Source organism: Ochotona curzoniae, unplaced genomic scaffold (genome assembly GCF_017591425.1).
Source record: "Ochotona curzoniae isolate NIBS_2020 unplaced genomic scaffold, NIBS_Ocur_1.0 contig_2457, whole genome shotgun sequence".
In the NCBI taxonomy this organism is placed as follows: domain Eukaryota; kingdom Metazoa; phylum Chordata; class Mammalia; order Lagomorpha; family Ochotonidae; genus Ochotona; species Ochotona curzoniae.
Window position 1 is genome coordinate 280,233 of NW_024465464.1, and position 24,881 is coordinate 305,113.

General features: G+C 47.0%; 1 protein-coding gene across 1 annotated transcript in view; it reads left to right on the forward strand.

Moving 5' to 3' along the window:
- MICAL3 (microtubule associated monooxygenase, calponin and LIM domain containing 3) overlaps nt 1–24,881 on the forward strand; it is a 169,077-nt gene that overhangs the window by 66,788 nt on the left and 77,408 nt on the right. The window contains exons 4-17 of the mRNA XM_040974555.1: nt 591–798; nt 2,590–2,706; nt 3,087–3,188; nt 3,648–3,803; nt 5,357–5,457; nt 8,365–8,622; nt 8,914–9,029; nt 11,566–11,692; nt 12,494–12,590; nt 14,646–14,793; nt 18,171–18,367; nt 19,141–19,253; nt 19,343–19,405; nt 19,789–19,962. Coding sequence (XP_040830489.1) covers nt 591–798; nt 2,590–2,706; nt 3,087–3,188; nt 3,648–3,803; nt 5,357–5,457; nt 8,365–8,622; nt 8,914–9,029; nt 11,566–11,692; nt 12,494–12,590; nt 14,646–14,793; nt 18,171–18,367; nt 19,141–19,253; nt 19,343–19,405; nt 19,789–19,962 — 1,977 coding nt within the window. The remainder of the gene's footprint in view (nt 1–590; nt 799–2,589; nt 2,707–3,086; nt 3,189–3,647; nt 3,804–5,356; nt 5,458–8,364; nt 8,623–8,913; nt 9,030–11,565; nt 11,693–12,493; nt 12,591–14,645; nt 14,794–18,170; nt 18,368–19,140; nt 19,254–19,342; nt 19,406–19,788; nt 19,963–24,881) is intronic.

Genomic DNA, 24,881 nt, shown 5'->3' on the forward strand with positions numbered 1-24,881 from the left:
AAGGCTTGCAGAGCCAGAACCTTGTGTATTTATTCCTATACATACAATCCAGTTAAGTGTCATACCTAATTGTTTCCCTGGACGTTCAGTCTGGGATTGGTGATTTTTGAATTATTTATATCACATAAATCTTTGACTTTAGACAGTCTCTCCTATCCCCATTCCGCACCCCTAAAAAAAACTAGACCCTTTTTAGGGGTCTGAGGTTGTATGCAGTTAGTATCTAAGTCTTCTTAGAAGTCTTCCCCATACTCTCCTTTACTGATGGAGGTTTAGATTTGATTTTGATGTCGTTCATTGAAAAGGTGACCCACTTAAATATGTCATAGAGCTTTAGGTGTTACGGGCTGTCCAGAGCGACTTTTATGCCCACCACTGACCTTTCAGGTCCTTCTCCACACCATCACTAAATCTTCATTCAAGCCATTGTGGGTGAGCTGCTGTGGCCCCATAGCTTTGAAGGTTTCAGGGTAGAGGGAAAGTAGCCCATTTGGGGTTTTAGGGAATAGTGGTTGTGAGATCATGAAACATCTCTAGAAACGATTCTCAGAAAATGCTGCCATTGCCCTAATCAAGAAGTTGTTTTTCAGTGTCTCATCATTGGAGCTGGCCCCTGTGGTCTCCGGACAGCCATAGATTTATCCTTATTGGGAGCCAAGGTGGTCGTTATTGAGAAACGGGATGCCTTTTCTCGCAACAATGTCTTGCACCTTTGGCCATTCACCATACATGATCTACGAGGTCTGGGCGCCAAGAAGTTCTATGGCAAGTTCTGTGCTGGAGCCATTGACCACATCAGTAAGTATAACCAACTCTCTAGTAGGATTCCACCCTTAACCCACACGTTTGCTGAGTCGTAGGACAAGCGGATTGTCTATGGAATTCATAATTGACAGCCCAGCTGGAGCTTATAGAATCTGCCTTACAGTCAACACACTGTGCTTAGAATCAGAATGGCTGCTATGCTGTAGGTCTGGAATCTGGGACTGTTATCTACAAATGAAGAATTTGACCCACGGATTTCTAAGTTAACTCTTGGTCTCTTCTGCGTACTATCAGTGTAGGGGGCAGATACTGAAGCCGTGCTTTGGGGAACATGACCAATTTGGGCCTCAACTCTTTGGTGCTGTTTATGGTCCAGTAAAAGAAAAAGCCATGCACCAGGCTTTCTGTAATGTGAACTGATATGCATGTCCCAATAAAGAACACGTACTTTGGGGATGTAGGGCCGGGTGAGCCACACTTAAAGAAGCAGAGTGTAGCTTGATTGGGCAACTCTCATTAAGTCTACAGCTGAATAACTCTTGGAATAACTGTTGAAATCTCTAAATTCATCCTGGACCTGTGCTTTTCTGAGATCCCACAGGATGAATTCAAGTTAATGTAATCAGTGATACTGTTTTTGTGGCTCTAAGTGACTTATCTATCCAAAAAGCTTTTCAAGCAGGATGTGCATTTTGTTTTTTATTGATTATCATTAATGATTCCAAGGAAGCCTTTATCAAGGAAGCTTTGTGCTGGTCTCCTCCAGATGTGTCCTGTAAATACGATCAACCCCTGAACCTTTCACTGGAGCACCTGTGTCTGTTGGTCAGCCTCTGGCTGACAGCCCTCACATTCTGCTGGAGGACAAGGCACTCTGCCTGCCTGTTGGGCTCCCATTGGCAAAGCATCTTCAAACTCTCAGTTGTCTACAAAAATAAAAACGAGGGCTAGCACGGGCTTGACTGCATCTTGGGAGTGTGACTCAGAAGGGTGGTAGTTGTGGTAAGCTGGGAAAAAATAACCAAGATGACCCAGAGGAGGATCTACATGTGCTATTAGTAGTCAGTTACAGGCCAGAGGTTATGTGTGGTCTTGAAAGACCAAGGATCATAAATTCAGTGGATTTTTTTTTTAATTCTGCCTTCGATGTAGCAGGATTTACCCAGACTGAGAGGGTCTTAGATCAGGGACTAGATTTTTGTCTCTGAGTACCTGTTGTGGCAGTGTTGTCTGTCACCGAGCAGCACTCAGTGACCGAAGAGCACTGTGACAATGATCAAGATGTTCAGTAACTTTGAACCTTAGTCTGTAACTGTGGACCAAGTGCTGAGAGGGTGCAGCTGAACTGTGATGCTCCTTTCCTCATCTCAAATGGGCGTGTGGAGACCAAGGAGGTCAGAGGATGAAGCAGAGACACTGTAGACATCTCTGAAGCAGTGTAGCAACCCTGCATCAAACCACACCTGCTCATCGTCCACCTCTTGTGGTGACTGTCGCATCCTATCCAGATGGTAGATGCTGCTAGGAATGGGAAGGAGAGAATGGGAAGCCCACAATCCCATGTTGTCTCGGAGATTTTGTTTGCTTAGAACACCTAACCTAAAAAGTACAATTGCCTTCTCTCTAGAAGAGCTGTTAGGAAAGGAAGAAAAAGGTCATAGAGCCTGGCTTGGAAAATACCTCCTACTGCAAAAGGATTTGGAAATCTGAATAAACTGTGCACAAGTGGATGGATGGACCATGAGCAAGAGCTGATGCTGGCTGCTGTCTTCCCAGTGTACTTTCCCTTTATGTGCCATTTACATAATCTTTGTATTCATCCAGGCATCCGTCAGCTCCAGCTGATACTCTTGAAAGTAGCGTTGATCCTAGGAATTGAAATACATGTCAATGTGGAATTCCAAGGACTCGTACAACCGCCCGAGGATCAAGAAAACGAACGTAAGTTGGATTAGACAGATGAAGGAGATGTCCAAAGGGTGCCGGTTGGTGGGAAACAATGAGCTCAAGGGAGAAGACTATGAATCTCTAAGTCCTTTTCAGAATTAGTTCAAGGCCTTTTCCATTGGCATAGCCTGGGCTTCCACCGACCTTTGGCTTCATGGGGAAACATTTGATGTAGTGATTGCACTTGCGTCGCTGTACTATGGGAAGTTCTGTGGTAGAGCCGTTGCTTTGTGAGCCCTCTTCAAGGCCTCTTGCTTTCTGTCGTTTGAACCCCACGTTTTTACGCATGGTGTTTGGGGCTCGAACTTTTATGTACTCGGTATGTCTGGGTATGGATGTGTCAATGTGACAAAGACCTTGCCTTTGATCCACAGGGATAGGTTGGAGGGCACTGGTGCACCCCAAAACCCATCCTGTATCAGAGTATGAATTTGAAGTGATCATCGGCGGGGATGGCCGCAGAAACACCTTGGAAGGTACTGGTCTAGGGTAGCTCGCCTGGTTCATCGACAAGTGTAAGCGTGTCTTCCCTGCCCCTGGCATGAGTTGTATTGTCATCAGTCCACACTCCCAAGGATCTGCATGTGTACTCCATATTCGAATCAATGGCTGGTCCCACCTTGACACCTGGTCCGTGGCTCACATGGTACAGGAGATGACAGGAGATGAGCCTTATTTTTAGGATTCCTGCAGGATTTTAATCTCCATCTTAGTAAGGATTCCATTCCCCGCCCCCTCAACAACATACATACCTTGTTTTTGCAAAGGCCAGTCGATTTTGGTGATACAGTTTGATAGAGAAACATCTCATTTTCAGATAGAGAAGAGCTCGGCTAAATTGTTTGCATTTATTCTGCTTCCACACCGTCCCCGGGGGCTCGACACATCTCCCTCGAGCAAACCACAACCACCTCCAGAAATTTCTTTTCTCCCAGGATTTCGTCGGAAAGAATTTCGTGGCAAACTGGCCATTGCCATTACTGCAAATTTTATTAACCGAAATACGACAGCAGAAGCCAAAGTGGAAGAGATCAGTGGTGTGGCTTTCATATTCAACCAGAAGTTTTTCCAGGAACTGAGGGAAGCTACAGGTTGGTATAGACACTGCCAAGCAGAAGAAATCTCGATAAGCACCGCTGATTTTCTCTCTGGGTTCTAAATGGTGAATAGAAGCTGGGAAAGACTTGTAGAAGGCAATATTTAATATTTTTAAACACATCGGTTAAGGACACAAAGCCCCAAATATTTAATATTTTAAAACAAATCAATTAAGGACACAAAGCCCAAACACTCCCATCACTGAGAAATAGTTCGCATCCAGAGAAGTCCAGTGACGTTGCTGTGCAGTCTCCTCTCTGCTCTTTTTTCCCCACCTCCCAGTCTGTGTCCATAACCAATGCTTCCCGTGTCACTGGGCCTGCCTGGCATTCTCTCCGTGTCACAGTATCAGGTAGCTCTGGGTCCTGTCCTTGTGTACTGATTTAAAGTGCTGATTCTGCCTTCCACCAGTGCTTCTCTGTCCTCTAACCCTGCTGGAGTGCTAAGTCAGGGGACTCTATACAAGCTGCGGATACGTGGTTCCTGGTTCTGTGGAGAACCCAATGTTGGATATTAAGTATGAGTCTTTCTGAGCACCAGTTTAGACTGAAAGCAAGCCATGTGCTATGTCAGAATGAGATTGTTCCATGATAGGTTTTTAGTATATTAATAGATGTTTTTCTGTGACAAAATAAATGCCATCACTCCTTGTCTCCTTGAATTTTTCTTTTCCTATATTAACATACTTTTCCTTTTTTTTTTTGGTCATTTTTGTTTTGTTTCAGTCATTTTTATGTATCTTTAATTTTTAAAATTTTGGCATTATATAATTTTGCTTGTCTGAAAGGCAGAGGAAAGAGGCAAACATCTTTCCTGTGTTGTTCGTACCCCAAATGCCTGTAACACCAGGGTTAAGCCAGGACAGATCCAGAAGGTGAGAACTCAGTCTAGCTGTTCCTTCTGGGTGGCAGGGATCCAAGGACTTGAACCATCATCCACTGCCCCCCAGCGTGTGCTTTGGCAGGAAGCTAGAATGGTGAGTAATGCTGCTACCTAGACTGGCACTCTGATGTCGGAAGCCGACATCCTGGGGGGGGTCTCTGGGGCGGGCGGGGGTTTCATCTCTGACAAACTGCTGTAGTTCAAATTGCCCTCCGCATGTCTTTGGGTTTTGTAATTTGCTATGCCCACCACGGGATGCCAGGGATCAGTCATTGTTGATTTAGGATAAGATTGGAAGGTGTTTTGGACCAATTCTAGGGGACAATGATGAAGGGGTCGGAGTACTTGGGGGGGGCGACCCAAACCTTCGAGTGATATCAAGTCTTAAGCAAAATTGCACAGTAGGTGGAGTCTGCTTGGAGTAAGTCTGTTCCTGAGATGGATGGGCCTTGACAGGGCTGTGTGCCCGGTAAGAGCGGCCCGGGTGCCTGACGGCGCTGGCTCGCCCTCGATGAACTACGAGTCACATTGTCCTGGTAGATGCATGCCCTGCTGTCCATTGAGCAGGCCCGGCACGAGTCTCCCTGGCCGCCCTCTGCCCGGCCACGCTCAGCCCGTACCTCCACGTAGTGGCGGGATCGTGGGGGGCGCTTGGTGGTCGCAGGTATTGACTTGGAGAACATCGTCTACTACAAGGATGACACGCATTATTTTGTAATGACAGCCAAGAAGCAGAGCTTATTGGACAAAGGCGTCATCTTGCATGTGAGCAATGGATTTCTTTCAAACCTCTTTCTTACTAACTGTTTATCATAATCACCAAGAAAAGTTTTTATTTTCAATGAATTTTTAATAGAATAGAATGAAAATGAGCATTGGAGCCATTACCTGGGAACAGAATCCCTGATGTCTTCAGTTTAATTTTAAAAAAATCTTGTATTGAGGCCAGCATAGTGGCTCAACAGACTAATCCACCACCTTGTGGTACCAGCATCCCAAATGGGTGCCGGTTCATGTCCCAACTGCTCCACTTTGGTCCAGCTCCCTGCTCTTCACCTGGAACGGCAGCAAAAACAGGCAGAAGTCCTTGGGCTTCTGCACCCACTTGGGAGACCCAAGGAGCTCGTGGCTTCCAGTCGGCTCGGCTCTGAGAGTCGTGGCCATTTTGGGAGTGAACCAGTGAATGGAAGATTCTTCTCTCTGTAAGCCTGCCTTTCCAATAAAATAAATAAATAAGTAAGTCTCAAGGAAAAAAAAATTATTTTATGGAAAATTGTGAGTATAAACCAAAATAAAGCAATCAATTCACGTGCCTGTCATCTGGCTTTCACAGCTGTGTGCACACGGCCAGTGTTGTTTGCATAATTCCACAGCCATTGCATCGCACCAAAGCAAGTCTTAGTTCTCGTCCCTCACGTAAATACTCAATGTGCTAGCAGGTCGTTTAGTTTTTGATTTTAGTGGATTCTGTATAGGACGGGTGATTGGTCGGTTACTAAATCATCTTTTGGCATGGAGGTGGTAGATAGAACAGGTGGAAGGATCGGGGATAGAGGAAAGGTGTTATGTAAGAAGTAACTGGTTTTTACGGGAGTCTGACAGTACTGCTTTTAACATGGCAAAGATTAGTAGAGGTCCAGCGTGGACTTAGTCAACATACATTTAGGCCGTTTATTTATTTTTTAATAAGCAAACAACAAAGACTTCCTATGCACGTGCATCAGGTCCGACTCAGCCTTTTTTTCTAGCTAATTGGACGATGTGTGTCTTGAAATAGGAATCCGATGTCAGAATCCCGGGGCAGAGTTTGTTAAGGAGAACTTCTTATTAGGTTGCATTGGTTTGAATATAAGAATTACTGTCCCCCTGGGACAAGAATGATGGAGAGGCACCAGATGGCCTGATTTAGACCGCGACAGTTCCCACCAGACTCGTGTCTGCATGTCAGGGAGTCCTTGTCTCCGCAGACCGGGCCTGAGTCAGGGCATTGCGAATCTGAATCACAGTGCTGCCTTATCTGAGGGCAGGGTGATGAGCGAGCTGCTGAGCACGTGCGTGCAGCACAGAGCCGCCCTGTACCCAGGAACCGCGCTTCTTTATCACACATAGAGGTCCTGTGTGCGCACAGAGAGGCGACCCTTCTGCCCAACACAGAAGCAAGGCGCGTTTGCTGGCATGCTTCAGAAAACGAGTTCGTTGATTGCCCGGGGCTGTTATTTTCCCATAAGTAAGAAACGGCCTTGGAAAGTTGACCCAGCCTTTTAGGCAGAACCGTGCTTGTCAGTTGAAATGAAATGGGAGGAGCCCCAGGATAGCAAGACCTGGTTTGCTTTTCCTTTGTATTTATTTCTCTGGAAGGCAAGGGGTGTATCCTCTGCGTGTGTGTCTAACTGCTAAACCCATTGCAGCTACTTACTCCTTGCTGAACAAACAGTATTTTCCCCGACCTGCCTGAGTGTTTGTGCTCGCTGTTGAACATCTTGTAGTGGTAGCTCGGAGTGCCATCAGGGGCACTCGGAAACCACAGATCCTCCTTGAGGAGAAGAAAGAACTTGGCCCGGTGTGAGAGGAAACTTTAAGACAGAAAACAGGTTGTTTTCATTCCTCTGGGAGGGTTCTTCAAAACCTTCTTGGGAAAATGGAGTTAACAATTACATTTCTTTTCTTTTTTTTTTTTAATTAATTTATTTTTATTATAAAGTCAGAAATACAGAGAGGAGGAGAGACAGAGAGGAAGATCTTCCCTCTGATGATTCACTACCCAAGTGAACGTAACAGCCAGTGCTGAGCCAATCCGAAGCCAGGATCCAGGAGCTTCTTCTGGGTCTCCCACACGGGTGCAGGGTCCCAAGGCTTTGGGCCGTCCTCGACTGCTTTCCCAAGCCACAAGCAGGGACTTGGATGGGAAGTGGGGCTGCCGGGATTAGAACTGGCACCCATATGGGATCCTGGCGCGTTCAAGGCGAGGACTTTAGCCGCCAGGCCACGCCACCGGGCCCCTACATTTATTTTCATGCAAAACAGTTTAGAAATCCATGCATAGTTTTTTCACGATATGCATTTTCTGTGAACTTGGTAAGCAAACTCAGGATGTGGAAAGCACCGCCATTGCTTGGGGAGTCAGAGATGGGCATTCCATAATGCTTCGGAAAGCCTCCTGTGTTGTTGTCAATACTGCTGGTGCAAGTTTTTCCTCCGCCTCCTGGACCGCCATTGCTCCCGCCTCCACATCTTTTGGCCCCAAAGCTTTGAGCTCTTCCCCTGTGGGCGACAGGTTGTACATAACTGAATGTTTCCCGTAGCCTCAGGTGCCATAAGCTAACCAGAAGATACTGTGGAAGGTAACATAAGCTTTTTCAGCTTATAAGATGCCATCATTAAATGACTGTATTCCTATCTGTTAAAACTCCTTGGGGAAGATCCAGTGGCATCAGAGCAGTGTGCCTTGCTCCAAGTGCATGGAAAGCCCAGGAGCATATGTTTGGGAGAAAAGCCTGTGGTGCCTTAGAAACAGTCCCTGCCTCCACTTCCCTTGGTAATTTGTGTCAAAGATGAGGCTTGGGTGAAACCACCTTTGGGAAGGGAAAAGCTGAGACGAGGTTCTGTCTGACACGTGCAGCATAGTCCCACCCAGGTGGTTCCATCTTGAGCCTCTCCCTTCTCTGGAGACAGGACTACGCTGACACGGAGCTGTTGCTCTCCCGGGAGAACGTGGACCAAGAGGCTCTGCTGAACTACGCCAGAGAGGCAGCAGACTTCTCCACCCAGCAGCAGCTGCCATCCCTGGATTTTGCCATCAATCACTATGGGCAGCCCGACGTGGCCATGTTTGACTTCACTTGCATGTATGCCTCCGAGAATGCTGCCTTGGTACGGGAGCACAACGGCCACCAGCTGCTGGTGGCCCTGGTTGGGGACAGCCTCCTGGAGGTGAGTGGGTAGGGTGGCAGCAGCGGGTGGTGGATCGTTGGCCTGGTAGGAGAGGACTTGAATCAGAGGGGTCCCTGTCATGGAGGGACCCACCGGAGCAGCCCCCTGCATGCAGGTCAGGTGACAGGCCACCAGGAACCCCGATTTGCCAAGTGCAATGGGAGCCCTGTGGCTTTTCTGACTTCCCCAAAGCAGTACTGTGAACAGAAAACTGTTTCTTTGTTCCTTAGGTTGGTTTCTTTCTCTCTTAAAAGGTAATTCATTTTTCTTTGTTTTCTGTCTTCTTCGCAGCCCTTTTGGCCCATGGGAACAGGAATAGCCCGAGGCTTTCTGGCTGCTATGGACTCTGCCTGGATGGTACGAAGTTGGTCTCTAGGGACAAGCCCCTTGGAGGTCCTGGCAGAAAGGTAACAGGAAGTGACCGAGGGCAAAAGTCCCTCCTCTTCTCATTTTCATCTTTTCTTTTCTTTTTTTTTTCAAGAGATGTATTTATTTGAAGGTAGTGTTACAGCCGCAGAGAGAGAGAAAAGAGAGAGCAAGATCTTCCATCTGCTTGTTCGCTTCCTAAATGATCATAGCAGCTATTGCTGGGCTGGCCAGCAGGCAGGACCCAGGAGTTTCCTCCATGTCTCCCACGTGCGTGTATAAGGGCCAAGGACTTGGACTATCAACTGCTCTTGTTACCGGCACATTAGCAGGGAGCTAGATTGACACTAGAGCACCTGGGTCTCAAACCAGTGCCCATATGGGATGCCAGCACGGCAAGCAGCAGCTTTATTTGCTGTGCCACAGAACCCTCCCCCCCTTGTCCTTTCTTCATTACAAACATATTTAAGAGAGGAAAGGAAAGATAAGATCTTGTAAACTTCTAGAAACTATGGGGATTATCTAATCTGCCTGCTCTTATCCGTTCTCAAATTAGGTTGGAAGTGGCGCCTGGGTCTCATTGTATGTATCAAACAAAGGTATCTGCTTCCTTAATGATAGCAATAGGAGCAAGTATTTCAGAACAATGAATTAGATCCTCTTGTCCTTAAACCAGAAAGACCAAAATGAAAGAGAATTTTGAAGCAGAATTTCAGTTTTGAAAGTGACTTCATTCAATGGAAAACACCAGATTTCTTGTCTTTCTCAAACCCCTGGGCATCAGATGTTTTGAAGTAGGTTTTCTGTTTTTATTTTAAAGACTCATTTATTTTTATTGGGAAGTCAGACCTGCGAAGAAGGAGGGACCAAGAGAAAGATCCTCCATCTGCTGATTCACTCTCCACGTGTCCGCTGCGGCCAGAGATGAGCCGATCCAAAGTCAGGAGCTTCTTCCAGGTCTCCCAAGTGGGTACAGGATCCCAAGGCTCTACTGCTTTTCCAGGCCTCAAACAGGGAGCTGGAAAAGAAGTGTGGCAGCCAGGACAGGAACTAGTACCCACATGGGATCCTGACACCTGCAGTGCAAGGACCTGAGCCAGTAGGCTGCCACACTGGGCCCTTGAAGTAGGTTTTTCAAAATCAAATTAAAATCCTAGGATTTACTGATGTGCTACCTAAAACATTCTGGATAAATTTCATGACAGGTTCCTTATTAATATTTAATTTGATTATCCTTTTCAAAAAAAGAAAAGCAGAGAGGTGGAGAAAGAGATCTTTGATTCATTATTCCTTCAATACCGGCTCCAGCCAGGGTACCAGGCTGAAGCCAGGAGCCAGGAACTCCATCCAGGTCTCCCTGAATGGGTAGTGTTAAATTCACCAACCACCAGAGAAAGAATAACTCAGCCAATATATGTGTAAAAAGTTTAGATGGCCTTTATTTTGGGGAACCACGGTCATGGGCTTCCCTTCACCGTGAAGCAGACAGATGTGAAAGAAGGTTGCTACAAAGGAAGAAGAGCGTGGAAGAAACGTGCAGGGGCCTTTTTAAACAGCCCTTGACATGGAAGCCAAAATGGGGGTCTCCTCGGCCCTTATTTGGTGAGGGGGTTTTGGGTTTGTGCCCCTCTTTGGTGCAACAGTGATTACACAGCCTGAGGGGCCCACCAGAATTCCAGGTTTGGTTGGACGCAAACTCTGGCCTCCTCCAGTTACCATGGTAACCATCAGGTAGCAGGTACTCAAGCATTTGAGCCATCTGTTTTGTTGTTGTTAGTTTATTTATTTTTTTTTAACAAAGGAGTTCTTTATTTATTTTGGAAGTCAGAATTATAGAAAGAAGGGAAGAGATAGAGGGAAAGGAAGATTCCACTTACTCATTCTCTCCCCGGATGGCTGTGCTTGCCAGGATTGACCAGGCCTAAGCCAGCAGACAGGCACTTCCTGTAGATCTCTGACGTGGGTGGGGCAGGGGCCCAAACACTTGAGCTATCCTCTGCTGGCTTTCCAAGCCAAATGAGCATGGAGCCGGATGGAGCCGGAGCTGACAAGACATGAAACAGCACCCATGTAGAAGGCCAGTGTCACAGGCAGCAGCTTGACTGCTGTGCTACAACCCTGTCTCCCACTGAGATCTTCCCAGGGCTTGCCCATCCCAGCACCTAGGGCCCAGACTGGTGCTCACATCTGGATGTAGTGGTTCCAGTCAGTGGCTTAACCCGGTGCAGAACCATGCCAACCTTTCTCCATCTGTAATATTTTTCAAAATTAAATGTTGGAATTCCTGAATAAGTAAAAGCAAAAGACTACAGTAGTTGTCTTCCCGAGTTAGGCATTTGTCATTGCCTGCTGTTCTGCTTGGTGTTTAGCCAGTCCAGTGCTTGTGGAATTGCCAAGGTGCTGGGTGCGGGAAGAAGGAACCGAAGTGAGGAGACTGCTCAAGGATGGGCATCTGACAGAGACTTCAGAGGACCTGGTATGCGGTCGAAAAAACAGATACGTTAGCAGAGAGGAGAAGATGACGTAGCTCGTGCTGGTCGGTGCCCTGTATGGGTAGAGCACTGTGTGTTGTTGCAGGGAGAGCATCTACAGACTGCTGCCTCAGACCACTCCTGAGAATGTGAGCAAAAACTTCAGCAAATACAGCATCGATCCTCTGACTAGGTACCCCAATATTAACGTCAACTTCCTTCGGCCAAGCCAGGTAAGAACTTCCTGGTGTTCCCACGTACGGGCCCATTCTCCTGACGGATCAGAACCAGCTGTGTTGAATGCAAATACCAAACAGAGACACACTGTCAGTGGTGATTTAGCCATTTCCAAACCAGCAGGCGTAGGGCTGAGCTCCTGTTTCAAGCTGCATACTGTAGCAAATAGCACACACTGGGGACGCAGGAGGCGTGGCTTTCCTCTAATGTTGCTGCAGCAACACTATAACCCAGGACCCCGTGTTTCTGTTTTTCAGAACTTCTTTTTTTTTTTTTTTTTAACCTGAAAAATGAACATAGTGCTAAGGGTACTTGGAAAAACTTTGAAAGATAAAAAAGAAAAACCCTCTCTCAAACTAAGCTACGATGATGATGATGACTCTGTTTTTGTACTAGTGAATTCTCAGAACTGCTAACGCCTCATTGAGAATGCATTGAGAATGACATCTTGGGGTCATTAATTTTACAGGAATGGTCCTGAGAGTGTGAAAGTGTTTGCACATCAGCCTCCTTGATAAATGAATATTAATTTGATCCTTCCCCTACTTAAAGGAAAGGCTAGGTGCTCCATATGCGTTTCTGATTGAGTCCCTCGGGAGGCCACCAAAGCAGCTGTTGGTTGCCTGCGGTGCCCAGCGGAGGGCCCGCATGGCCGGGTCACCACCTCATCCCACACAGAAGTTAAAAGCCTTTCTCTTCATCTCTGTTCACCTCCACCCCGCTTGCTTGCTCAGCCTTTCGCTTCAGTCCTTCTGGCCTTTTAACGTTTATCTTCCATCTTTCCAATTTCCTGCCAGGTACGCCATTTGTATAACACTGGAGAAATGAAAGATATTCACCTGGAAATGGAGAACCTGGTGAATTCCCGAACCACCCCAAAGTTGACTCGGAACGGTGAGTTCTGCTGATAGCCACGTTCAGTACTGGAAGCCTACTCAGAGAAACCTGTCCTCACACACACCAGGCTGTGACAGTTGTGCACAACTGGAGGGGACAGTGACAGGATGTCTCAGGGCTGGTTTTGCCCTAAGGACATTTATTATGATGTGGGAGGGTGATGCTGGCATCCAGTGAATAGAAACCAGGGATTCCATTGAACCTCCTTCAGAATGCACTGGACTGGTCCCAGCAAAAGCCGAGACTATAGAAACAGCTTATGCATGCATACAGATGTAGAGATGGGAGAAGGACAGGATAGAAGGACATACACTAAGGTTTGGGGAAAGATTTTATGAAGCAGTGGTGGCATAAGTGGGCCCTATGACATTGCCAGCATACAGTCAAGAGAACACCATTCCATGTTTTGTGTAGAATGAGGGACTCTGAAGATTGCTACGAGGGACTAGTGACAATGAGTACTCTCAGTCAACTCCACGTAAGACTGACCACAGAAGGAAATTCCAGAAGCAGGGACGAGTTAGGAATGCCTTGCAGCTTGGACAGGCCTAAGTCTGGCCCTGGTCCTGGGGTGGGAAGGGAAGCAGGCAGGAGAGCATAGCTGCAGGAGCTCGGAGTTTGGGGTGAGCTGCAGCCGGGCCCCACTCCTGGCCTGGGCACCTGTAAGGTGTAGCCCTCAGCAGCTCATTGGGCATCACTGAGCTTTGTTCCCCTTGTCTGAGAAAGGAGAGCAGCCGTACCTGCCTCCCATAGGATATGAAGATTGCATGACATGTGTAGTGTGTTCATTCTGCTGCCAGCCACTTTGTCACTGCCACTAATGCTTATGTGAGAGAGAGTATTGAGAGGCTGCCATGTGTAGGGAGTTGCCATTGAATGTCCTTTGAGGCAAGAGACAGATCTTTGTGGCTGAAGCTGCACCAATCCAAATAAGGCAATAGAGGCGGTGAGATAGCCTGAGTTCTGTTTGGACATTTTGAGTTGGATTTGCTGTGGCTGTGAGGATGGGAGTGAGGAGCCATGGGCAGTTGGAAGCATCTTTGTCTTCTCAGCTGAGCCACCCCTTTCCCCTCTTTGAAACAGAGGCCATGTCCCTGGTCACTGTTATCTCGGAGCCTGGAAGGTAGAAGTTGCCCAGATGGACAGACTCAGGAGGCATCTGAACAAAATTGATCTCTGAGTCAAGGGCTGGTACCGAGAGTACTTGTCTATGCAGATTCAAAATACATTTTCCCCGCGAAAGACCCAGATGAAGCTATTTAACTTGACTGAGTACACGCTGAATGTTTTTCAGGCATCTTGGGTTAAGGGAACAGACTTGCTCAGATGTGAATGGAAGTTCACAGATTTTCTCAAATGCCCCATACCGGAACTCTGGTGATGCCAATAAGAGAAAGGCATTTTGGGAAAGCAGTTTGGATTTTAGAAGATGTGTCAATGCACAGAAAAACTTGGAAGTTTGTTTGCCAACTCAGTTTTTCCAGAAGTGGTAACTTGTGACACAGGGTGTCATACTAGATCCAGGGTCCTTGGCCTTGTCATTATAGTCCTGAAGTGTTTCCCCATTTGGCAATTTAAAAGTGCAAAGTTGTGTTTGCTTCCAGCCTGAAGTGGTTAGAATGGAGCCTTTCTAATTTCATCTCGCCAGTGTTATTTTGCAAGGCCAAGGCTTCCTCAGCCAGATGCCAAATGCCTTTCCAGGAAACTCCTAGAACTGAGGCCACTGAGGGTTGCAGCTCAGGGGTGGCACTCTTGTTCCTTTCAGTGCCAGGCAATGCCCTCGGGGGCACTAGGCTCAGCGTGAACAGGTCCAGATCATCCTGAAGAGCAGCCTGTTGGGGGATGGACACTGGCCTCAGAATCTGGACAGATGGGTAGAATCTTACCTAGTGATACCATTACATAACCTTATTCCTCATCGCCTACTCCTTCCTTTTAAGAAAGAATAATGATTGTTTCATCCCTACCCTCCATTCAGTCACTTCTCAAACTGCCTATGTTCACTGACCAGGGGCCCGTACTTCCAGAAATAAGACACTATTGTTGTTTCAGAGTCTGTAGCCCGCTCAAGCAAACTCTTGGGTTGGTGCCAAAGGCAAACGGATGGCTATGCCGGGGTCAACGTGACTGATCTCACCATGTCGTGGAAGAGTGGCTTGGCCCTCTGTGCCATTATCCACAGGTTCCGCCCTGACCTGATGTAAGTTGTGAACAAGCTTTGTGTTTTATTTTGTATCTCCCAAGGATCTCATAGCACTCTGCTCTCCCCTTTTCCTAGAACAAGATACCTAGTGGGATACTTGGTCCAGAGGTTACATTATAGCTTCACATGTCAAGCATGATATAGTTCAAACCCAGGAATTAGCAGCCCAAGTTTTTTTTTTTTAATTAAAGATTTTATTTTCTTTTTATTGCAAAGTCAGATATACAGAGAGGAGGAGAGACAGAGAGGAAGATCATCCATTGGCTGATTTACTCCCCAAGTGGCCGCAATGGCTGGAGTTGAGCTGATCCAAAGCCAGGAACCAGGAGCTTCTTCCAGATCACCACGTGGGTACAGGGTCCCAAGGCTTTGGGCCATCCTCAACTGCTTTCCCAGGCCACAAGCAGAGAGCTGGATGGGAAGTGGAGCTGCCGGGATTAGAACCTGCACCCATATGGGATCCTGGCGTGTTCAAGGCGAGGACTTTAGCCGCTAAGCCACTACACTGGGCCCAGCAGCCAAGTTTTTTAAATCATAACATTCATAAGGTCAAAAGACTGGTTTTACTGCCCACTTGGGCCTGTCAACTTCAGACAAGAGAAACCTCGTTTCTTAGCCCCTGGTTGAAGTCTTCATTTCACCTCACTACCTCTGAAATGTTTTTGCTGTGAGGAAAGCTTACCTGGAACATTTGGCCCACTGCAGATAAATATGTCACAACCAAGAAAACAAAGGCAGTGCTTATGTCCATGGTTTATGATGGTCTATTGGCATTTTTTTTCTTTGTTTTGAAATTGTTTTTTCTTGCAGACATACTTTGTCAAGCTCAGGAAACTTGTGTAATATTACCCACCTGTACCAGTGACATCTCCTTTTGGCCATTCTTTGTTCACCTGTCTGCAGAGTCGGGTCCCTGGGATGACTTCCCATTGGCTGTAGTAACCAGCGCACTCAGAATGCCCCTGCAGGCATTCGTTAGCAAAGAGGCCAAACAGAAAGATACAGAAACTGGAGTAGAACATGTTGAATTGCCTTTGGCTGCCTAGCCTCTTTCTCACTTAAGGGCCCAGTTTTGTTTGTTGTGTTTTAATGATTTCCTAAGAATTCTGAATGACTCGGCTTGCTATTCCAGTAATGGTCACAAACTAATGAGGCAATAGCTTGTTTAAAACAAACAAACAGACAAACAAAGCACAAACCAAAAAAAAAAAAAAAAAAAAAACGAGCCTGCTCAGTGGGGATTCTGATTTGCTTGGAGAAAGGTAAGAGACCTCCAAGCACTCCTGTTCATGGCTCATCCGGAAGCTGAGAAAAGGTCAGTCAGGGCTTGTTTATTCCAAAGAAGGGGAGCAGCTCGAGAAAGATAATGGCAACAAAACAAAACAAAAAACTATGATGATACGTAGCATAGAACTGCTGTAGATGGTGAGCCAAATGGGATGGCGTTTGACATAGTGGTTAAGACATCACATGGGGACCCAGCGTGGTAGCCTACCAGCCAAAGTCCTCACCTTGATTGTGCCCTGGATCCCAGCAACCCCACTTCCCATCCAGCTCCCTGCTTGTGGCCCGAGAAAGCAATCGAGGATGGTCCAAAGCCTTAGGACCCTGCACCCACATGGGAGACCAGGAAGAAGCACTGGGCTTCTGGCTTCGGATGGGTGCAGCTCTGGCAGTTATGGCCACTTGGGGCATGAGATCTTCCTCTCTGTCTCTCCTCCTCTCTGTATATCTGACTTTGTGATAAAAATAAGGAAATCTTGAAAAAACAAAAGACACCACAGGGGCTTGCCCACAACCTATATCAAGAGTGCTTGGGTTCTACTCCGAGTCCCACTCTCAGTTGCACCTTCCTGCTGTTGTGTACTCTGGGAAGCAGCAGGTGGCTCAAGTAGCTGGGCCGCTGCTTTCCATACTGGAGTCCTGGTTTGAATTCCTGGCTTTGCCCTGGCTTTTGAAAAGTAGGCCTTTGGGGCCCGGCGCGGTGGCGCAAGTGGTTAAGGTCCTCGCCTTGCACGCCCGGGATCCCATATGGACGCCGGTTCTAATCCCGGCAGCCCCGCTTCCCTTCCAGCTCCCTGCCTGTGGCCTGGGAAATCAGTCGAGGACGGCCCAAAGCTTTGGGAACCTGCACCCGCGTGGGAGACCCAGAAGAGGCTCCTGGCTTAGTATCGGCCCGTTGCGCTCACTTGGGGAGTGAATCATCGGACGGAAGATCTTCCTCTGTCTCTCCTCTCTGTATATCCGCCTTTCCAATGAAAAAATAATAAAAATAAATCTTTAAAAAAAGAAAAGTAGGCCTTTGAAAAGTGAAACAATACGTGGGAGATCTTTTTGTTTCTCTCTTTTTGCCCCTTCTCTCCTGTTTGCGTGTGTGTTTGCACACGCACACACGCTTGCCTTCCAAATAATTTTTTTTCTAAGAAAGAGAAGATGGACCAGTGTTTGTTTTAAAGGAGAGCGATGAAGACAGGAATATGTGAGGTTTGCCAAGCAGGAGATGTCGATGGCTGGTTATAGAGAGCTTATTCCTGATGGAACAGACCAGCTGTTGCCCAAGAAGGTGTAGGGGAATTATAGAACACATAAAAGCAATGCGTAGGGAATTTGGCTGTGACTCGATGACAGTGACAATATTCAGGAGGAGTCTTCGTCGCTCAATAGCTCTGATCTGTGGAGAGGAGGAATTTTAAATACTTAGAATGCAGAAGAGTCAGTAGGTGAGTTAAAATAAGGACTGTCCAGTTACTCAGAAATGCTATTAGTCTTTACTCTGAATCGCAAGCTGAAAATATTTCTTGAGTTAGGAAATACTCATTTATCTAAATACTTGAGCAAACTCAGGAAATTTAGCAGTGGAAAAAATTTTTAAGGAAGGTTTAGAACTTCCCCTCACAGAAGGCTGAATGAGATTTATCAGAGCTGATTCAGTGTGTCAGCAGCAGGTCAGGTCCAAGGCCAGTGGATCTGATAGTCCCAAACCCTTGGGAGGAATCTGATCCCAACAGAATTCTTATCATCGTTGACCTTCATTTAATATATGACGATGATAAACAGGGTGCAAGAGAACATCTATAAGAGATAGGCTTTATTCTTGAGCTTACATTTTAGCGAAATCTATGTTACTGGAATAAAAGATTTCCCCTTCGATTGGGTAGGTCTTTAGTCGTTTCCTTTTGAGGATACTGTGCACGCCCTTACTGAAAGGGAAGGGACCCAGGGGCAGAATGTGCAGTGTGTACTCAGATGAGCCACGACACCTGCTCCCTGGAGTTTAGCCTCATATCTGAGAAGTGATGCCTCCACGACGCTGTGTTTTCTTCTTTGAGGGACAGTCACCTGTCTTGATACGCTTTCCTCATCCTGTTTCTCAGAGATTTTGATTCTTTGGATGAGCAGAATGTGGAGAAGAATAACCAGCTGGCCTTCGACATTGCTGAGAAAGAACTGGGCATCTCTCCCATCATGACAGGCAAAGAGATGGCCTCCGTGGGGGAACCCGACAAGCTGTCCATGGTCATGTACCTGACTCAGTTCTACGAGATGTTTCGGGACTCTCTGCCTGCCAGCGGTAAGGCCGGGTGAACACTGGGCCGCAGGGCCTCCTGTGCCCAACGCTTCTCCTCTTCCAGCTGCTTCCTTCATCAGTGTTGCTGACAGCACACCCAAGCTTCCCTTGTGTCTCCTGTTTGCTGTTTTTTCTCTTCTCTAGCTGTGTGGTCTTAGACGCTCATTCTTTCCCCAGTCTCTGATATGCTAAGAAGAATGTTTGACAAAGAGAAGCACTTAATAGATGTTGACCTTGTATTTAGTCTCAATGACTATTTTTATGTTGCTATCATTACTAACAGTGTTGAAGTGCACTCAGTTGGTGTTACCCAGCAAGGTCTCCCAGCTCCTGTACTCTGCGGCATTTCCTGAGCAGATGCACAGTTCTTACCAGGAACACCGGGGCGGCTTCCCACGGAGAGCCCTGGCATAGCAGAGAATGTGGCACTCACGTACTGAAACCCAGGACCTTGAGTCACTCACCTCTGCCTTCCCCTCCATCCTGTTCTAACCCGGAAGTGGCAGGTTCCAGCTTATGAAAAGCAAAAGTGCACCTATTTGTAACTGAAGAGGCTTGAGAGAGAAGTTATTTTTGTTTATGTGGATGTGAAAAGAAAAGACTTGGCATCCAGGCCCAAGCGCGCCCCTGCTTTATCATTTCCTCCTGGGAGCCACGTGCTTTGGACAGGGTCACAGACCCTGAAGCACTCCGAGGTGCTGTGAGCCTCCCAGCAGTGGTCATGGCTGGGCAGCACCCTCCAGCCTGTTGCTGACTTTTGTTGCTCTCCTCCACAGACTCCTTGGACCTGAATGCTGAGGAGAAAGCCGTCCTGATTGCCAGCACCAAGTCCCCCATCTCCTTCCTGAGCAAGCTTGGGCAGACCATCTCTAGGAAGCGTTCTCCCAAGGTGGGTGCAGGAGTCTTTCTGCCAGCTGCCAAGCTGATTGGTAAGGTGCAGTCATTGGAATAATGCATTTCTCTCCTCCCTTGGTCTAGGACAAAAAGGAGAAGGACTTGGATGGTGCTGGAAAGAGGAGGAAGACCAGCCAGTCAGAGGAGGTAGGATTCAGCTGGGGGTGGCATTCCTGATGCTTGAAATCCTTCCTGAATCACTATTACTCTACCTTTTGATATTCATCTCTTATGAAAGTTTTCTGTGGGCTCTTGCCCTAGTTTACTTTTCCAGAAAACACAGGGGGGAACATATTCATGTGTGCACTCGGGCCCTTCTGATGTCTTTGGGCTTGCACATTTGGCTAAGGGCGGTGACAACATCAACGTAAGCCTGGCCCTGTGTGCCGGTGTCTAGCTTACTCCCTTGAAGAGAACTGCTGAGCTCAGCCTAAAGCACAGCTCCCAGCCTCTGTGGCAGGTGTCTGGGGAAGGTGGCAGGAGGGTCCCCTGTTGCCAAGCCTGGTCCTCGCACGTTTGGTGTTCATCAGGAGGAACCTCCACGGGCCTACAGAGGAGAAAGGCCAACGCTGGTGAGCACTCTGACGGACAGGAGGATGGACATTGCCGTCGGGAACCAGAACAAAGTGAAGTACATGGCAACCCAGCTGCTGGCCAAATTCGAAGAGAATGCGCCCGCACAGTCCACCAGCATCAAGAGACAGGTAGATCCCTTCTCATCACACTTTCAGGTTGGGGTTCTGCAAAGGCCCACGTCTCAGGTCCGTGGATTCATGGGCAGGACTGATAATCTGGCCTTCCTAGTGTCTGGTGATGGCCAAGGTCAGCATCTTACAAGCCAGTCTGATGTATCCAAGGCTGAGTTATCCTCAGCACTCAGGTGTGAAGTACTGACAAAAGCAGCAGAGGAACCTAAGAAATATGTACCCACATTCGCTTAAATATGTATATACTTGTGCATACTACTATTTAGGTGGTGCGTGTATGTGGATTTGCACTTCTACTATCTGTACTTAAGTACATATTCACATAGACAAGTTTAAATTATACAAGATGTATATTGAGTGAAAATGCTGAAAAGCATAGTATAGTTAAGCCACTCCATTCCGTCACTGTCTTGTGGTATCTGTGGTCTTTTGTCCAATGCATTCCTCCGTCCATAGTTTTGATCATTCTTAGCACATACTTTCGTATCCTGTTTCTCATTTAGCTTTAGGCACAGTCCGTGCTGCTGCGCACTCCTGTAAGTATGTCCCGTGATGTGTAGGTGCCATGCTTTTCTTTACTCCTGCTCTAGTGTTGGGTGTTCCAGTGGTTGCTTACCCTTCCAAGATAAAATACAAAAATAAGCATTGTTTCAATGAAGATCCTCTTGGCTGTCACAGGTCATTTTCCTAGGATGTTATCAGGAATATGAGTATTTGGGGCCAGACATTGCACTCCTCAAAGTTGTCTGTGAGAGAGCTGGGACAGGAGCGTTGGACATGAGACGCTCTGTTAGGTGTCAGTCACTAAGGCCTTCTCAAGAGGAGGAGAGCTGGGATTTTGAGTTTCATCCTAAACGCTTCTAGAACATTCTGAGAACATGGGGACCCATGTTACATGTTCTCCTCCTTTCTTCGCCTTCTACACACTTGTCAGCCACTGTTCTTATGGACCAGGATGGTGGGAGAGACTGGCTCTACTGGGTGTCTGACCGCAGTAAACTCCTTCTTCCCGCTGGTCTTTGCGTATTAGTCTTTGCATCCAGCATTTTCACGCTGTGACCCACAGGAAAAACAAATGATCCTATTGATTGGGAAATATTGGCAGTTGCCCAGAGGGTCTGGAAGCGCCTGGTGGATTGCCCTCTCCTGGAGAAGGTGTCTCCAAGGCCAAGTTGCTTGATTTAATTGCAGGGGCAGGATTGGATTTCCGAATCAGAGTAGGTGATGTAAATTCAGAGCAATGAGCGTGGGCACAGGATAATCAGACTTGTGGCTTTTATTTCCTTATTTATGGTTTGGTTTTGTTTGTTTGTTTTGCTTTTCATTATTTTTTGGTTTGAAGGAAGCAAAAATTTCTGAGAATGAATTCTACCTCCCTCTCCCACAGTTTATACAAGGGTACTTCAAAAAGTTTGTGGAAGATGAAATTAAAAAGTAAGCTTATTTTGGTGCAGAAAAGTTTTTAAATCTAGATATAGTTTTTTTTCATGATATACGTTTTTCCATAAACATTATGAAGACCCTTTATGTGCATGGATTTCTAAAAATTTTAAAACAAAATAGTCATACCTCTCTCTTTTTCTCTGCTTAGCCTTTTTTTCTGAGATAAAAAGAGAGCTTCCCCATTCGCCTTCACTGCCCTGCCCACAGTGCCAGAGCCAGGAAGTCTGTCTAGATCTGCTCCGAGGGTGCAGGAACCCGGTAGCTTGGATTATCACCACTGCCTCTCCAGGTCTGCCTTGATGGGAAGCTGGAGTCAAGAGTTACAGCCCAGAATTGAACTCACACATTGTGATGTGGACCGTGAGCCTCTGAACCACTGGGCTAAATGCCCACTACAAGATAGATTTTATCTTTCCCTCATTTCTTCCATGAACTTTTATATATATAAAAAATGGCTTCGTAGATGTGTTTCTGTCCTCTATCAGAACCTTTTTTTGTGTCTTCTTTAATGTGTTTTATTTTGTTTTGTCTCCATGTCCTGTACCTCTCCCATTCTTGGCCTGTGTGTCACAGCCGACACAAGAGCGTGGGGTCAGCCATCCATCCTGCTGCCTGCCTGAGCAGGGCCGCCCTGCTCCCATCCCCCAGTGGAAACAGGTAAAGGAACTGCTCCGTCCCAACTCGGGGGCTGCTGCCCCAGGCCCCACCACCTTGCCTGCACTCCCGGACCAGCCAGCATCAGATGTGCGCTCGTGAATACTAGCTCACAAGGGCAGGGAGGCTCTGCGCTCATTTGAGCAGTGACTCTAGAAGAACACTTAGGATGTGAGGTACCAGCTGCAGCGACAGGCTGCTCATCTGGTACAGTAACTAGAGCACATGCCAAGGTACAGGGGTACATTCTCCTGCAGGGTTTTGCTGTCGTAATGCCTGTCCCAAGTTGATGACTTGGTAGCTGACACTTCATGAACATTAGGGGGTCAACCCTAATCCATCAGGGCTAAAAATCATAGCACCTCGAGTTAACACATCCGCTAGGAAAATATTAAGAACATAGTCTTGAGCTGTAACTTTTTTTTCATCCCCTGAAGATGTCTGTTGGCACTTTCTTGGTTTTTGTAGACATTTAAAAGACTCTCTTAGGAAATTCTCACTGAAGCCTTTGCAGGATCTCCTGGGAAAGCACCTACCCCAAGCAGTACAGACATGGACCGGCACCTGGTTTTTTAATGGCAAACCATCCGTGGGATTGAAGGCCACCATGGTTTTCTCCTGTGCCCCAGCCAAGCCAGTCCCTGCTGTAGGACTGGAACCCAGAGACTGAAGCCTGCTGGTGTCATAGGTATTGCCGAGGTGCTGAGACGTCAGTGAGCCAACCCCTACGGTGACTCCAACTGCCTCCTTGAGGGGCAGAATGGAGAGAACAGATTTCTTTCTAACCTTCCCACTAATGTTGTACCACATTCAAGCCAGAGCTTCTGAGGCTGAGATGGATCTTGGGAGCGATGCCCAAACATCTACCAATATAATCCAAACTTGCCCTTTCTCCTGAGCGGGGAGATCTTCTGAATGCATTTGTCAAGAATCTACTCGTGTTTTATTTTCTGACCTCTTTCGTGAAGTCTAGGCAGCAGGTGTGAGGTGTGATTTGAAAGGTTACCTTTAGCTGAGGATTTGTTGAAGAGATTTCAGAAACTCTAGACTCACAATATTCTTAGGATTAGGTTTTATTTTATTTAGTCTTAAAGACAGAGAGGGAGAGAAAAGGACCTTCCTTCCACTGATTTACCCCTCAAGTGGCTGCAGTGGCTTAGCACTGGACCTGGCCAAAGTCATGAGCCTGAAATTCCAGCTGGATTTCCTGGATGAGTGGCAGGTGCCCAAGTACTTGGACCTTCTTCCTCTGCTTTCCCAGGTACATTCACAGGAGCCAGATCAGAGGCAGAGCAGCTGGAACTCGAACCAGCACTTCAATATGGGATACTGGCGTTGCAAGCAATGGCTCAACTCAAACTGCACCACAACACCATCCCCTCATAATATGTTGAAAGGATGCCTGAGGTAGAAAAAAGGGTGAGGGAGATCAGGAGTAAGACAGCGACATGATGAGCTGAGGACTTCACCCATATTATGACAGAACCTCGAGCCACATGGGATGGGCCTGCTAGGAAATCACGGATCAGCAAACAGAACCTGAGGAGCCTGGCTGAGCTTGGGCCTCCATCCTGGTGAGGACTCCAATCAGCCTGTCATCTCATTGAGCTGTACTGAGGGTGCTGGGGTCTTGGTTTTTGTGGGACTGCTTCTATTTCTCCTATTTATCAAGTTTCCGGTCATCTCTAGTGTTTAGCTATGTTCTGCATAAAGGATGCAGTTAATCTGTTCAGCTTGGTATCTGGATAATTTGTGATCAGAGTTGGGAAGCAAATTCCTTGTAGACTTGTAGGGACAGCAGAACAGTCATTAAAGTCAAACGTGATTTCTGCAAAATGAGCAGCAGAGGTTATAGTAGACTAGCTGGACAGTGAACCTCAAGCAGACTAAATGCTGTTAGATTAATGTATGCCTTGGGTATAGGAAACTGGGATTTGTAAGCATATTGAGGAATTTTGACCCTTCTTAAGCCCATACAAAATATGTAATATTCACTTTCAACTTGCTGCTCAACTCTGAAGTCATGAGTTTCTCCTTCAAAATTTATCTCCTGAAAGGTAGAGTTAGAGCACAATACCAAGTGCTATAGAATTTGGGACAAAGGAACTCAATGGTGTCAAGGGCCTCTACTTCTCAGCCACCATAAAAGCTGGCCCTCTGTCTCCCTTGGGGAGTTGAGGTAGAGGGAAGAAGCTAATGGCATTGTGTGTGAGAGAGACTCACCTTGTGTTTCTGCTGACATGGTTCAGACTGACAGGAGGGCATGGCAAGCACAGTGTGGAAGAAGCAGAGTGAATAACAATCCTTTTGCCAGTGTTGTTTTTCGCTGTCCTGTGTAAACACCGTGGCCCTTCCCTTCCACACCCTAGCCTTTTGCCTTTTGATCCAAAATGCATGCAGCAATCAAATCCTACGTAGTAGCAGGCCTTGATTTTGACATACACTGTTGTGTGAATTTGAAACCAGTGGTGGAGCCATTCCACAAGTCTGATGATTCCCACAGCTTTCTTCAGCCCATTTCCACCCCGTCGCTCAGCCATTCCCTGAGCGCTGCCCCTGCCTGGCCTCCTACACATAGGAAATGGAGAACTCCGGAGGATACCCGAGCGTTTAAGAACATGTGGGTGCTCACACACAACAGAAAGTGTTCTGAGTCTTAGATGCACAAGGAAGAGGATGCATGGAGAGAAGCAGAATGTGAGCTGCTCAACTCTGAGCGTGCAACTCTACATGGTTTACAGATGATGAAATCGGCGTAACTTTTATGGCCCCTTCCTTCTGTTTGCTTATAGTTCTGCACAACCCTCTGACTGTGTGTA